General features: G+C 45.4%; 1 protein-coding gene across 18 annotated transcripts in view; it reads right to left on the reverse strand.

Annotated features, from left to right (window-relative positions):
* KIAA1217 (KIAA1217 ortholog) overlaps nucleotides 1-16,360 on the reverse strand; it is a 669,685-nt gene that overhangs the window by 16,541 nt on the left and 636,784 nt on the right. For all 18 annotated transcript variants that reach the window (XM_072955360.1, XM_072955357.1, XM_072955359.1 and 15 more), the window contains 4 exons: nucleotides 9,261-9,436; nucleotides 3,793-3,923; nucleotides 3,116-3,263; nucleotides 343-790 (listed from right to left, as the gene is read on the reverse strand). In XM_072955360.1, the coding sequence (XP_072811461.1) occupies nucleotides 343-790; nucleotides 3,116-3,263; nucleotides 3,793-3,923; nucleotides 9,261-9,436 (903 nt within the window). The remainder of the gene's footprint in view (nucleotides 1-342; nucleotides 791-3,115; nucleotides 3,264-3,792; nucleotides 3,924-9,260; nucleotides 9,437-16,360) is intronic.

Raw genomic sequence — 16,360 nt, forward strand, 5'->3', positions numbered from 1 at the left:
ATAGTATATTTTACAAATATTGTATAAACTTATGAAAATTTTACATTAAAATGTGTGGAAATTGGATAAATGAAGATTTCCACGGGCCTAATGGAACTGCATTCCTAATGTAATGACACTGCTGAATGAGGAATCTATTGAATTTTTTTGTATCAGCTTTTCGTATTTTTGTTTCACTTATAGAAAAAAAGCAAAATAAATAAAATATTTAGTACTTCCATTTCAAATATGGATATACATATGCATTATCTCTACAACCAGACTGTAAACCCTCGGAGGGAAAGGACCGTGTCCCTTCCCCCTTCACCGAATTACGAGAAACCGAAAGAAAGCGGACTCTACCTCAATAGACACGGCCCTGTTCCTGGCGCTCACGCCGTGGATCTCCTCAATGAACAGGCTCTGCATGGCAGAACCATTCACGGGCATCTGTGGGGACTGAGGACCCTGCGCCGTCTGCAGAGCCGAGGTCACCTCCTGTGTGGCGGCGGGAGGGCTGGCCGGGTGGGGGCCGGCCCCCCCGGGCGGGTGCTGGGCTGGGTTCAGCAGCGCGGAGGAGAGCTGGGACGGCTGGATGACCACCGGCGAGCTCTGGGCGTGGTGCACGGTCAGGGGCACCACTTCCGACTTCACGTCCCCGGAGACGCCCGCGCCGGGGAGGGGCTGGCCCGAGGCGTGGGGAGCCTCCTCCTGCGCCTTCAGGACGTCGGCGGCCGTGGCCTTCTCCATAGCGACATACTGTGCGGCCTGGGCTGTGTCGGTGCCTTTCAAGAGCCCATCGGTGACGTGCCTGGAGAAAGGACGCACAGCAGCGTTAACTGCTGAAACGGGAGGCTCGCATTTTATTTTTACGGGATCCTTGAGGGCTGTGTCATCCCAAAGCCCGGTAAGCTCGTGATGCCCAACGAAGACATTCTACAACCCCGAGTAGCAGCTTCGCCTGGAGGGTTTCCATAGCAACCTAACTGCCCCCTCGTTATCTCGGGTAGCTGCCTTCTTACTTCTTCCCTCAGGAGATGGTCTAGTGTTCCCTTTCCACTCCCACTCTTGTGTCCAGTCTGATGTCCTTTCGTCACCCTTTGGGTGGTGGTGGCATGAAGTGAACACATGATTCTAACAATAACTCCTCCACCCAATCCCGGCCTGGGCAGCAGTCAGGGATGCTCAGTTCTAACCGCCAAAGCTTCCTTCATTCTCCTCCTTTCACTGCCATGCATCCTGGGGGGGTGGTTTATATTCTAATTCCTTTTGCTTGCTCCTCCTGCTGCTCAGTCTGGTGCCGCCCCCCCCCACCCCCGGCCTGACTAGGCCTGTCTTCAAATCAAACCGCTGGATCAGCCCTCATCCTCCTCTGCTCTTTTAGGTCATTTGATGCCATGTGTCTGTCTCCATGCATGGTGCAGAGGAAAAGACAAGACCTTCGGTGTCAGGCCTGTGTCTGAATGTCAGTTCTACTGTGTTCTGGCTCTAGAATGTTGGGAACTTCACCTCTGTGAGCCCCAGATACTGCTCTATAGAAAAGCAGTCTATGAACGGTACCAGTGAGGATGACGACAGTGGTGATGGTGCCTTTCAACACCGCCCTCTGGGCTGGTTGCTGTGACCATTTTAGTTACATGGAAGACATTGTCGAACGTAGTACTTGACCCATAAGTTTGATTTAGTCCCTCATTCCCTTCTTACCAAAATGCTCTTTTTTTGATTGGAAAAACGGCACTATGACCACTCCTTGGCTTCTGTTGCTCTTTATCTACCTCGTCCCTTCAATCCCAAATCCCCAAGGATCTGTTTCCTCCTTTCCTTCTTGTTCTACCATAGCCATCTCTTCCATCGCCAATAATCATCTTCATGAAGGTGACTTCCAATTCTAAATCTCTCCTTCCTCCCTCTGAGTTAGGCAGGGACCCCCTCTAACTCTGTCTCTTGAACTTCATCCCACGTCCCAAGTGGCTCATGCGCAACTCTGTTTGGATATCCTTCCAGCACCTCAAATTCAACAATGGTAAATTCAGGACTGCCACTGTTGGGAAGTGGTTTATTTGTGGTAGTTGTGTCAATTTCCCGTGTGGGAGAGGCAGTTTTATGAAGGCAGGGGTCCTGTTTATTTTATGATTCTATGCTTGACAACCAACACGTGAGCTGGAACAGACAGAATGTCTAATATTACTGACTGCCTGGCTGTGAGATCAGAACCAACAGCAACTCTGGGGTCAAACTGTCAGCCCAAATCCCAGCCCCACCTCCTACCCGCTGTGAGCCTCCCCAAACCTCCGGGTCTACCTGTGAAATGAGAATAACATGAGTGCCTGCCCCATGCGGTTTTTAATTAGGACTGGATGGGCTACAACGTGTAAAGGGCTTAGTTCAGCCTGATACACGGAAAGTACTCATGACTGTAAGCTAGTCTGTGGAGAAGAAAGAGATCTAATTGTCACCCAAAAACAGAGTCTATCATGGTGCTCTGAGCAGCGCAAACCCAGCATGCATACAGGACCGGCACCTTTTACGTAGGTGTGAAGTTGGGGGATATTCTTTTCAATGAATGTCATGATGAGCCAGTGATTTTTCAGTCCTCCCTCCACTGTGACTTCCTGTGCGGGCGGGCACATCCGCGGTATGGGTGACTGGCCTGTGCCACCCAAGGGGCTGCGATGCTCTTTACTAAGTGGGACTTACATGCTCTTCCAGTAGGTCATTCAAGAAAGGCTTCATTTGTTTCCACTCATTTTCTTCTAATGGAAGCCACCTATGCTCCTGACGTGAACGAGGCTGATAAAATAATTTGACCCATGGTTCAACTTCAAAATGTTATGAAAAGTGGGTTTTTAGACTCATTCAAATGTCTTTTAAAAAAATATTTACTGCATTCACTATTTTTCAGCCCTAGGACATGCCTGAGGTAGCAAGCTGTGCTGAGGAGTCAGGACCTTAAGCCACATGGCAACAGAATTTTCAAGGTGGGAAGGAGCCACTGTTTCTTCTCAGGACACTGAAATAAGGTGTGACTGGACTCGTGACAATGAAGACGGGGCGAGGTGGGGAGAGCCCCGGGAGTCCTCAAAGCTCCTCCCCATCCTCCCAGGACCCACCCCGTCCCTTGGGAAGCCGCGGTCACCTCCGCAACATGGTCAGAGTGTCCGTCATGCTCCTCACTCTCTGCAGGAGACTGTCCAGCCGGTGCGGCTCCTCCTTCAGAAACCGCACGGCCTCCACTTCTATGCGCAGGATGGCTCGCATCTTGTTTTGTAAGGTTGGGAATTCTCCTGCAGGCCAAGAGCAGTGGTGAGCTGTAGGAGAAAAGGCCAGAACAGCAAGCCCCCTGCCCCGCACCCGGACACCGGACAGGGTTGAGAGGCGTGGGGTTCGCCCTCCACCGCGCGGCTCACGCGTCTTCAGGAGGCAGTGGCCGCAGCTGGGTTCAACGTGAGCTCGGGCGAGGGCGGAGACCCGCTAGGTCTCATTTCCTGTCTTAAATCAGGGACAAGTTCAAGCATCCCTTGGACTGTCTTTAATACATTTGTCACAGATGCCCTGGTGCATTGTTAAGAGCCCAGAGAAGAGAAACTGTTACTGGTACCATTTAGTCCTAAGCATCACAGCACTCTCTGCGGTGTCGGCCCCAGGAAGACAGGGGTGCTTGCCTGTTTCGTTGAATGAGGTATCCCAAGCGCCCAGAGGAGCACCCGGCACACGGGCTGCCCCGCAGGCGTGAGTGACTCCTTCAGTATTGACAGATCTTTAAACACCTCAGGAATCGCGCTTAAGACTTCTGCCTCCAAGGAGGCCGCTCACCTTTCAGGGAAGCTACGGCTTCGCCCACCTGGCGCAGGAGGAAGGCCCCGTCTTCCACGTCTTTTAGAGTGACCACGCGGCTGGCCGACGCGGAGTCCTTCTTTAAGTGTTCAACGAAGTCTTCCAGGTCACTGGCGGGGGGAGCAGACCGTTCGTGGAGTGAGCACCGAAGCTTTCAATAAAGACAGTGCAGGGGCAAGGGCTCCCGTCCCGGGGGGACGGCGTCCCGGCCCCTCCCTCGGCTCCCACTGAGACGGGGGAAGCACGGGGTAGAGGAGTAGCTTGGTCTGGTTAAGACAGCCCACTGCGGTGTGAGGTGGGCGCGAGGAAGCTCTCCCAGGGCTGTCCACGGGAGGCGGGGGCGGGGGGGGGCGCAGGTTGGCCACTTGGCTGACAGTGGACCCAGTTCTTCATTTTAAGTGGTGCTGATGCCAACTAAGAGGTGGGTGTGTGCACTCTGTAATGTGCAGCGGAGAGAAAGCTGTGTTGGAGCAAAATGAGGCGCCCAGATGGCCCTGTAGCAGGCCTCTCAACCTTGGCACTTGACCATTGGAGCCAGGTCATTCTTTTTTTTGTGGGGGGCTGCCTGTGCACTGTAGGATATTTAGCAGCATCCCTGGCCTCTACTCACTAGATGCCAGGAGCATCCTCACCCCCAATCTGTGACAAACAAGAATGTCTCCAGGCATTGTGAAATGTCCGTGGGGGAGGGGAACAAAACTGCACCTGACCGAGAATTTCTGGTTTATACTGACTGTCCCACCAATAAGGATTGAGTGTCCTCTCCAGGCCACAAAGAGAAGAAATGATCACAGATCTGATTTCTGGGGCGTGTGTGTGTGCACAATACACTCACCTCTGAGGGTACTGCCAGTCCCAACAGAACTAAATTAAGGTCTTCCACTTCAACAAATGAACACACCAGGAATGGCATTCTGTCTCCTGGCACATTAATAACCCCACCCTAAACAGATGTATGCGTCATTTCAGCTTGCAGGTAAATCTGACAAGACTGAAAAATCCCTCTAAAAGAAACTGGAAGAGAGCTTTGATTGAAAACCACTAGGTGGCAGTAAATGAACAGCTTTCCAGGGCGGGCATCTTCTGTGGCTCAGGCTGCTGGACAAGAAAAGTACAAACTCCCAGTTATATGATAAGTAAGTGCAGGGATGTAATGGACAACGTGATAAATATAATTAACATGGCGGTGCGTTATATATAAAAGTTGTTAAGAGTAAATCCTAAGAGTTCTCATCATAAGGAAACTTTTTTTTCTATTTAATTTTGTATCTATAGATGATGGATGTTCACTAAACTTCCTGTGGCAGTAAGTTCATGCGTGTAAGTCAGATCATTATGCTGTACTTACACAGTGCTCTTTGTCAATTACATCTCAATAAAACTAGGAGGAAAAATAGGAAGGTACCATGGCTCGCCCAGACCCTGCCCACCAGGTGGGCCAGACGATGGAGCGGTGGATGGCATGGCAGCTGTCCCATGTCAGGCAGGATATCACACGCATTCAACAAGGACCACAGGCAAATGACAAATTCATCTACCTCCAAGAAGGGGGATGAAGTGGTTGGTGATGTCTTTCATTCTATTATGAACCAAATTGCCTACGACCGCTTCCAATGAAATGATGCAACATCAGGACCAAAAGTTGGAAAGTCTCACCCGCTCAATGTCCTCATTTGCAAACTATGGAAAGGTAACTGGTTTTGTGTGAACTCGCCCATAGGAAGCTTCCTAAGGCTACTGCATCCCTGAGGTGGAGGGAAGGTGTGCTATCCATCATAAAGGCCCAAATATGGTACCTCTGTGTGGAAAAGTTCTTTCCCATTCCGTTACCAAGCAGAACTATGTTCATGTGTAGACTGGACACACTGTCCAGCTTTTTTTTAAGCTTTGATGGAAGAACTAAGACCCTAATGTTATCATGGTTCCATTAACAACACACAAGCCTGCCAAGTTGCAATTAATACTCCAAGGAGCCGTCAGCTGATCCAAAGTCAGTCTGCCTAAAATTCTATTTTAATCTCTTCTACACAGTGTGCCTCTTGGGTTTCATAGCCCTGCACTCAGGAGACCCTTAAATGTCACAGCTCTTCCTCTGTTGCTCATGGAACACACACAAACCTGTATGGATGTTACTGTACACAACAATGTTGCTTCTATTCATGTTTGAGATCTATTTACAGATAAAGCATACAGATGAAACTTAGTCAGAGGCCATGGAGCTAAAGTGAGTGCTGAGAATACATTTTCAACATCACAGTCATCAGTAAGACTTCACAGATGTGAACTTTGCTCAGGAAGAGTGTCAGACATTCAAAGATGCTGTGGTTTATAGGTAAATCCATTCTGTTTGTTGAAGGTGCTTTTCATTCTACTGTGGTTAAAAAGCAGCATTAATTTGTTGAGACAGGTTTCATCTGTTATTAGAAGCCCACCTATTATGTCCACATAGAAACCCAGCAGAGAGAAATTATCTTGATCCAATTTTTTGCCATAGTTTTAGACCCAAATTTCATTTCTCTGCCATCTGAATGGCTCACCAACAACCTTCCCTAACATGATTCCCAAGAGAAATTATTTTCCTCTGTGTATGTATGTATGTGTGTGTGTATGTGTAAGGAGAGAGGCAGGGAAAGGAGGAGTTGGGAGGTGGGGGAGGGGAAGGAAGACATAATTGAATGTTTTCCTGACATATCAGAGTTGAAATTTCAGGCTGTCTTTTATAACCCACTCTTTCTCACTACTCTGATCCAACCAATTCGTCCATTATGTATTTGATTTATTTTCCCATCCCTACTTCTACTTGATTTGGGCCTTACGGGTTTTTGTCTGGACCGTTATGTAGTCACTTCCAACATGGCTTCCTTGATGCCAGTCTCTTTCTCCCACAATCGGTTCTGCACGTGATTGTATCTGAAATACAGCTTTTACTTCCTTGATCAAAAAGTTCCAGTGACTTCCTCACCAGGCCAGGCAGTAACTCTCAAATGTGAAGATGCTTCAGAAACTCCCCCATACCTTTGTGGAGTGCACATTCCTAAGCTCCACCCAGAGAAGTTCTGAATCTAGGCGTTGGACCCAGGAACTTGCACAAAAAGCCAAAAATCCAGGCTTCTGTTGCATTATCTTCCAATCGCAATAAACACAGGCCAGAGAGATACCAAGCAGGCAAGCTGGGCGTGAGTAGAGTCTAGATATGGGCCGGCACCATGCAAATGGGAGTGGCCCAACCCCAGTACGAGACATGATAAGCATCCTGCACTCAGCTCACCTGCCAATCTGGACTATCCCCACTTCTCCAAGGACATCCTGCACATTCCTGGCCCTGGCACTTACTGGTTCTCGGGCTCCTCTGCCTAGGAGGCCCCTTCTCTAGCCTCCACTGATGAATTCCCACGTGGCTTCAAGGCCATCTCAGTTCAGTTTAACAAACCAATGCACATGGTACCACCCTTGGCTTGGGGGCACATGGTGCAAGCCAGAACTCAGGGTAAGTCTTCCCGACCCCTGGGGCATGAAGCAGTTTCTCCTTTCACCTGGCGCACCTGTAGTTCACCTGTTTTGTGCCATCACATACTCCTGTGTTCTGCTTTGCCCCACTGAAGTTCTTCAGGTGTCCTGTACACACTGTATTCACATGTGACTGTCCCACAGAGCTGGCCACATTAAGTCCTCTCATATTGGTTTACTCCACGCCCCTTCCTAACTCATTCCTTCACTGGGCTGCTAGTGTCAGGGTATTATTGAGATCAGGGACGCTTCTTCTAGGCCAGAAGCAAGTTAACCACTAAACACAATTTTTAAAGGAAGGGCATTTACTTTTTCATAATTTAATTGGAAATTCTATAGACATTATTTAAAAGGCTGTATTTTTTAAAAAAGAAGTTTCCAGAAGGACCTTGTGACCTAGTTGTAGACAATTGGGCTGTCACAGAAATGGTTTCAGACAAATAATAATAATCTTATTACCTCATGGTGGGTGATTGACTGTCTATAAATGCATGAACTAAATCAAAATTTAGAGGCTATATTTTGAGATGTTGATGAAGAGTGGTCAAACTTAATTCTTAGGAAATTAATATCTCAAATTGATATTTTTTCTCTAGTCTGCTAAGAGGGATATTCTAATTTTAATCAGACACATTGGATTGGCATCTGAGGTGACATGAGTTACAATTAGAATATCAAATTGGAGATACAGCATATAACTTTCCCCATCATGTAGACTTCTGGTGATTCTGGTCATAAAAAGAATTTGAAAGTTGTCCCCTTAGAATCCCAACTTGGGAGGTTTAAGCTTTCCAAGAAATGAGAGAATTACCTATACACGATGGAATACTACACAGCCATAAAAAGGAGTGAAATTTTGCCGTTTGCAGCAACATGGATGAACCTGGAGTGCATTATGCTAAGCGAAATAAGTCAAAGACTGTATGATCTCACTTATATGTGGAATCTAAAAAATACAACACACTAGTGAATGCATAACAAAAAAGAAGCAGACTCACAGATATACAAAAGAAACACCTGGTTACTGGTGGGAAGAACAGGAGAGGGGCAACATAAGGGTGGAGGAGTGGGAGGTACAAACTGTTGGGTATCAGACAGGCTACAAAGACATATTTATTGTACAACATGGGGAATGTGGCCACTATTTTGTAATAATTGTAAATGGAATGTCACCTTACAAATTGTATAGACATTTTTAAAATAAAAAATCAATCAATCAAAATGGCTTTGAAGAACTCAAAAAAAAAAAAAGAGAGAGAGAGAGAATTACCAACACTAGAAGAACTCAAGCCAAAGACTGTTCACTAAAAGATGAAAATGGTTCTATGATAAATCTTTATCGCATAACAAAACATACATTAACATAAAAGATGGGTCTGCCCCAGTGACTGGGGAGTAATAACCCTCTGCTCGTATCAATACTGGGACTTGACAGATGCTTTCAATAACAACCTCAGCAGACTGGTGACGTTCAAGGAAGCATCTTTCATTCTGGATCAGACATACTCTACATTTAAATTCTTCTTTTGCGATTTTAACTACCGTTGAATAATCGTAGGGTAATTTTAGTGCCCTGTTATTTCGGCTATTAGTTTTAATTTAGTGAGATGAAGTGAAGACTTCCCATTTATCACTGGGGTTTTGCCACTGGCTGCTTTTCATTTCATGTGTGGCTGAACCCCGCAAAACAGCGTGATGTTCCAGCTTCAAAAGAAACTAGCTCAGACCCCCGAGGATTGCTGGATTTCCTGGACCTGGCTGGAGGGACAGTGGCTAAGGGTCCACAGAGACCCAGAACCAGCCGAACTCTATCTGTGCACAGTAGGTGCTCCATAAAGAAAGAGGGCGAGAGCACCGTGTAGGAAGGGCCTCCTCTTTAGCAAAGACAGGTTTCCTTTGCAGGTTGCACAGCTACACATGCAGTGAGGGGCTGCACTCACCACAACTTCCTGACCACCTTCTCTTCCTCGTGCAGGTACTTCTGCCTCTCCTGCTCCACCAGCACCCGCTGGCGCTGCACAGGGTCCTCCAGTCTCTTCATCGTCTCCATCACTTTGCTGCTGATTTCCAGCTCAGCCTTCTTCATCATTGCCCGCAGCAGCTCCTGGTTCTGCAGCTGTTGGACAAAGGAAATTGAGCTCCCTGGGCTCTGCCGGGTGGACACAGACGTGCCGGAGCGCCCAGCAGTCCTCAGGAGTGAGTTTGAGTGAACAGCCCTGCAGCAGAATCTTTATTTCAATGAGAAACGGAAGGGAGCACAGACTGTATACAATATTGCTGCCTCAGCCAACATTCGAGTTTTAGCCGCCAGCTGACAACCAGACTTTCACGTCCGCGTCTGCAAAAACAGGATCCTTTCTCCACACTGGTAATGCATCCTGGATGATGGGTGTAAACTCTCACTGGCATGTTATTATACGAGCACCAGCTTTGGCTCAAACCCTAAACCCTGTCCCTGATGCACTGTGAGACTTTGGGCACATTCCTCTTGGTCTCCCATTCCTCATCTCTAAGGATCGAGACTCAGTTCTCTTGGTGGGACTTAAATGAGTTACTGCTTGGTATAGAAAGGTTCTCACCCAATGTTGATTTGACTACGGACTACTTCAGCATATCAGTTAAAAGAGAATCTGTGTCCCTGTTAATGGGTCCATGTACCAAATACCAGGTAATCCCAGACCATTAAAACACAAGACTTGATGTCAACAGAGGCAATGATAATGAACCCACATGAGCCCAAGGCTCTTGGCAATGAACTCATTTCCCTGCATTACACATAGGCTGCTTGCATATCTAAGGCCACAGTTTCCATATAATTTTCCACGTAGTTTCCAGAGCCCTCTTGTTACTCACCCCAGAGTGCAGGATGTGTGGGTTTGAATCCAGGCTTCGCAAAAATCTAGCCAAACACTTGAGTCCTGTTTCCAAGAAGGCATTAAGTGCTTCCCAGGGGCAGGATAATTTTCTGACGGCACATACATCAAGTGAATTCATTCAATCAGCCTCAAAACCAGTAATTATGTTATACCTATTATGTCGTATCTAAGTTCCCCTGAAATTTCAATTAAACATTATTGTTTCCTTCATTTTCTGGTTTCACGTATTGTGTGTCACCTCCTAGGAGTGATGACATCTTTGTCAACCTGTCTATTATCTGAGCACATGGTGGGGGGAGATGCCATTGGACCGTGTTACTATCCACTTGAAACCTCATTGTAGCTTCTATTTTCTCTGAATAAAGGTGAAAACATTTCAAATGAGCCCCAAGCAGAGCCAACATCATGTTTCAGCATCAACACAGCACCACGATCAATTGGCCATCCAACGAGAGACTGCCTGGGCCCATTTCCCAGTTTTACCACTTTGTAGCCGTGCAGTTGTGGGTGAATTATTCATCTCTCTGTGTCTCTCCATAAAAAAGCACAGTAATAGTCCTATCTCACAGGCTGGTAGCGGAAATTCCGTGAGGCAATGAAGTGCTTACCACAGTGCTGGGTGCAAACCTGGCCCTCAGTGCATATGATCTACTGTTATGAGGGAGCATAAACCTGGAGGGTGGGGCGTGCGGTTCTGCCTGGGAGGGAATCAAATAAAAACGTGCCACTCTTGGGTGACCTCCTCTAGATGACTCATGAGCATGCTTGCACACTGTTCTTGCTAATAATGTCTTTTTATTGTGGTCTTAAAAAGAGTTAGTCAGTCAGTATACTGCTGAAAGGCAACACGTTTGGAGACGATGCATAGACGGCAACTTCCTCCCATGATCCCTGCAGCTACAACTCCGCCCACGGAGCGTGGGCGGTCTGGTGCTTTCCCACAGTGCCAGCCTCCTCCCACTGCATGCAGCGAGCACCCTCTCTGCTCCAGCCACGTGACCATCCTTTCAGTTCTTCTGACTGGCCAACCCCCTTTCTGCCACAGGGACTTTGCACGTGTTATTCCCACCACCTGGTTAATTTCTGCTCTCCACAGAGTCTCCAGGACACAGTGCCTGGCACACAGCATGCAGTCAACAAATACTTATTGACTGTGTGAATTAAGTTAAACAATAATGTTGGTAATAACAGACAATGAAGAACCCAAAATTCTTTCCTAGATGGTAGAAATATGGGGTGACCCATGGACTCAGATATGCCTTGAGCTCAGTGCTAATGCCCTGACTTGCTCTGAATGCAGCTGTTATGAAATACACACAGCAACACCAGCTGTTATCAAAATGGTTATCAAATTCAGTGCCATGTGTCAGATCTTCCAGACCTACTTTCTTTGGGGCTTGGGGGGGGGTGAATGTTAATGGATATGAAAGGGACAAATAAGTAGACGATTAAATGTGTTTAAACGTGACTGACTCCTAGTAGGTCCATCCCTGGGAGATTCTGACTTAACTGGGCTGAGATGCAGGCTTGGCATTAGGAGTTTTTTTTTTTTTTTTAAAGTCCCCAGATGATTCTGATGTGACACCAAGGGTGAGCACCATGGTCGAAGAAAAGGGTTCTTGAGTGGATAGGTATCACTGTGCTGTGAGCTGTGTGGGACAGTCCTGTGCAGCTAAGCCTCCTGCCCAGATCTCACATACAAGCTCGAATAAAGTTATGGTCCAGTCAGCAGTAGCTAATGACAGTGGCTGTCAAGCTGGAAATTATTCCTAGACTATTTCAAATTCTTGAAATTTGAAAGATGGGAGATGTGAAGCCCTGAGAGATTAACTGACTTGTTCAGAGTCACTCAGCAATTGCAGGGTAGAATCAGTGTAAGAACCATGTCTTTCAAATTAAATCCAGTATCTTTCCAATCATCATCTGCTAAATAGGGAGTACTAGACTACAATATGTTTTATTCCCAGCCACAAGCAGTTTCTGGCACATGGTAGGTACCCAATACGTATTTGCTAAATGAATGACAATACAGTTGACCCTTGAAAACAATGCAGAGGCTAAGGGTGCCTACTCTCTGCGCTGTCAAAAATCTGGGTATAACTTTACAGCTAGCCCTCCATATCTGCAGTTCCGCATCTATGGATCCAATCAACCGCGGATAGTATGTATAATGTTCCTGAGAAGCCTATGGACATATCAGAAGAACCCAACTGTGTGTAATATTCAAATTATTCAACTGGTTAACATGGTCAGATCACATTCACATTACTGCACTCAATGGGGAGGCAGGGAGAGACTTGACTGGAGTTCCAAGCTGTATGATCCTCCTTTCCAGAAAGAGAAGCCCTACCAGAGCCAGCTAGAGAGACTAAAAAGCGAATTTTCCATAGCACACTGGCTGGCGCACAGGCAACAATGAGTTAATCACGAAGGAATAAAGACGTGTATAGGCTCTTTCCACTGTCCCTTGGTCCCCCACCCTCCCCACCTGGCATTCTTGCTGCTGTCTCCAGGACTTCCTCCCAGGGTGTGTAAAAAGCCATGCTGAAGGCAGGCTGCGGATCAACATCTCTCACTAAGTGTTTCAAATAAATTAGTCACCAGCACTTCAAATCATTACATTTATTTTTGCTTAGCAGGGATTCTAAGTTTCAAACAACTTAAAAAAAAAACTCTATTAAGGTATAGTTTAGAGACAATAAAATGTACCTGTTTTGAGTGCTCAGATCAATGAGTTTCGACAAATGCATACACCAATGGAAGCACCACTAAGAAGGTGGACAACGTGTTCTCACCCTAGCAGATCCCTTCATGACTCTCTGCACTCCACCTCCCGACCCCCAGCTCATGGAAACTACCCATCTGCTTTATATCCCGCCACACTTAGTCCTTCCTGTTCTAGAATGTCATACAAATGGAATTGTGCAAAGTGAAATTTTGTGTGTCTGGCTTCTTTCCTTCCGTATCTATTATTTTTGAGACCCAGCCACGCTGATGAGAGTTTCAGCAGTTCATTCTTTCTCACACGGAGGGGTATTCTAAATCCCATACATGTAGATTTGATTCTGGTGATCTTGCTCACATTCATTTATTTCTGAGAGCATGTTTTTGGTTTGATAGGTACACAATCATGACTGCAAAGTCACTTGTGAGTAATGCCAATTACACTTTTAACTTTCCCATCCATATGCCTTTTCTAGCCTTCCTGCGCTTGCAGGGACATTCAGTGCAGAGTTAAGCAGAAGTGACAGGCGGCTTCTTTGGCCTTGGTCCTGACTTTGTAGGGAGTATGGTCGTGTTTTACCATTAACTATAATGTTTTCTGTAGAATTTTCCAACACCCTTTATCAGATTAAGGGCATTTCCTTCTATTACAAGAGCACTGAGTGTTTTTTATCATTGGTATTGAATTTTGTCACTTTTTTCTGCATTTATTGAAATATGATTTTTCTCCTTTATTCTGCTGAAAGTTCAAATACATTGATTCTTTTTTTTTTTTCATACTAAAACAGTCTTGGACTTCTGGGATAAAATCCAGGATAACGTATGATCCTTTTTAAAAACTGCTGGATTCAATTGCTAATATTTTATTAAAGTTTTCTTGCATATATTTTCATGAGGCATATTGGTCTGTGGCTTTCTTTTAATACCTTTGACTGGTTTTGCTTTTAGTGTAATGCTGCCTTCATAAAATGAGTTGAGAAGTGTCCTCTATTTTCTGAAGGAGCTTTTTAATTTCAGTGGTTTAAAGCTGTCATTCCATTATTTTTTTACTTAACTTCTGTCTGGTCTCTGAGGAGAAGTTAGAGTGAATTTTTTTGTTTTGTTTTTCAGTGTTCTTATCTATGGTTCTTTGTATGTAATGTGTCCCCCCACTTCCCTCTAGCTGCTTGTAAGATGTATCTCTTTCTCCTTGGTTTTTAGCACGTTGATTACAATATGCTTTAGTGTGGTTCCATTACTGCTTATCCTAGGAGTTTACTGACTTTTTTTGGTCTGTGGATATAGAGCTTTCATCAAACTTGGAAAAATTTCAGCCATTATTTCTTCTAGTAATTTTCTCTTCCCCTTTTGACCACCTAATATTGTTCCAAAAATCATTAAGTTTCAGTTCATTTTCTGAACAGCCTTTTTCTTCTCTATCCTTCAGTTTGGATACCTGGAATGCTATGTTTTCAAGCTGACTGATATTTTGTTTCAGCTGTGACTAGCATTCCATTAAGTTTGTTCAGATATTGTGTTTTTCAGCTCTTGAAAGCTCCACTTAGATACTTTTAATATCTCCTATTTTCGGTCTCATTGTGTTCATGTTTCTCTTTGAATCCTTGAGAATTATCGTAGCTGTTAAAAAAGCTCTTGCTGGTGATCCCATGATCTCTGTCATTTCTGATTGGTTTCCAATGACAGATTTTTCTTAAGGTTATGGGTCACATTCTTCAGCATCGTCACATGTCTAGTAACTTTTGACTGGATGCTGGACATGGAATACTGGATTTTGTTTTTTTTCCTTTACAGATTTTGGACTGGCTTTGGCAGACAGTTCAGTTCCTTGTGGATCATTTTTATTTTTTTGGAAGCTTGTGTTTAAGCTTTCAGAGTGAACAGCCTTTACTCTAAGGCTAGTTTAGTCCTAAGACTAAAGCATAGCCCTTCTCTGATCACCACTGAATGCCCCGGGGAATCAATAAAACCTCTTTACTCTTGCTGGTCAAGACAAAAATATCTCCCTGCCCGGTGTGAGTTCTGGGAATTTCTTAGCTTGCAGCCTCCCACTTTGTGCCTGGCTTAGTGGTCTTTCACAGTACACATGCCTGGCTTATTAGTCGACAAGAGATCCACAGATTTACATCATTCTTTCTCCACAGAGCTGCCTCTTACTCGGTACTCACTCCAAAAATTCTAGCTTCTTCAACTCTTTATCCTCAACTCAGTCGGATGGTCAGTGCTCTGTTTGGGTTATGCCTCTCTGCATCACGATCTAAAAACTGTCCCCAGACAGAAAGCTGAGGCATTTATATGTGTCACCTCCTTTCTTTCCATTCTTCTAAGGATCACACTCCTGTGCTGTCTGTTGTCCAATATCTGAATAGAGTTGTTTCATACATTTATTTATTTTGCAGTGTTCTAGCTGTCAGTGGTAGGAAGGCAAGTACGGTGGCATTGATCCCTTCTCCTCTGGAAACTAAGTTTATTGTAAATGCCATGCCTTGACGTTTTTATAAAAATATTCTAACAGAAATAACGTTCTTGGCTATTAAAAGCTGAATTGGACCAAATAAGTTATCCATATCAGCTTCACTGAGAAGATAGTAAACGGCCTAAACCTAATTCCACCCACCTCAAAATGGACATGTCCCTCACATACTCATCTTGATTTCTTAGGTAACGTCTATCAGTCTTGCCAGTTTAATTGAACTGATTTTGCTGTTCAGCAGTGACAGTGAACAGCGGTGGTGCCACAAATCAGGAAGTTTCACGATGACAGCCCAACCCCAGAATGACTCCTGACCACTTGGGTTAACTCCCCAGGCTGGGGGAACAAGGAATAAGATGCCTGTTCACAACCACATGTTATCTGGGAGGTGTTACCCCATCTTAGACAGCCCCTGTGTGCAGGTCTGTTGAGGGCTTGGTACATTGTCTGGCAGCCTGATTGTCAAGTCCTGTGCTAGTTCCATTTATCATTCCTGCCTGCTAGGGGAAAACACTCCTCTTGCATGCTTTTCTCAGGGATACACTTTCCCATGACCGTTATTTTTAATGTCAGAAGATAAATGAGACTCTGGTGCATTTCTGTGAGGCACTAGCTTATAAAAAGACACCTTAAGACAACGGTACTGAATTATATCATTTCAAATACTAAGGCTCTGTGTACTGCTATGTTTCTATTTTATGTTGCTGTTTTACCTCCTCCCTCTCTTGGGAAGACACAGTAGATTCTCAGTAGTCTTAAAAATGGAACACTAAGTTCAGAAATAATCCAACTTTTAATTTATCAGGAAGCAGAAGGAGATAAAGGACCAAGAAAAAAACTGTGGGAACTAGAGATGTAGGACCTAGCTGTTCTCTCTTCATGCCAAGTCTCATCTGGCCCCCACGGAACTTGAACCATCTCTTCCAGAAAGTTCTCTCTCCCCTCAACCCACAGAGAGGGACAGAACTGC

The sequence above is a fragment of the Vicugna pacos genome, chromosome 35 (assembly GCF_048564905.1).
Source record: "Vicugna pacos chromosome 35, VicPac4, whole genome shotgun sequence".
In the NCBI taxonomy this organism is placed as follows: Eukaryota; Metazoa; Chordata; class Mammalia; order Artiodactyla; family Camelidae; genus Vicugna; species Vicugna pacos.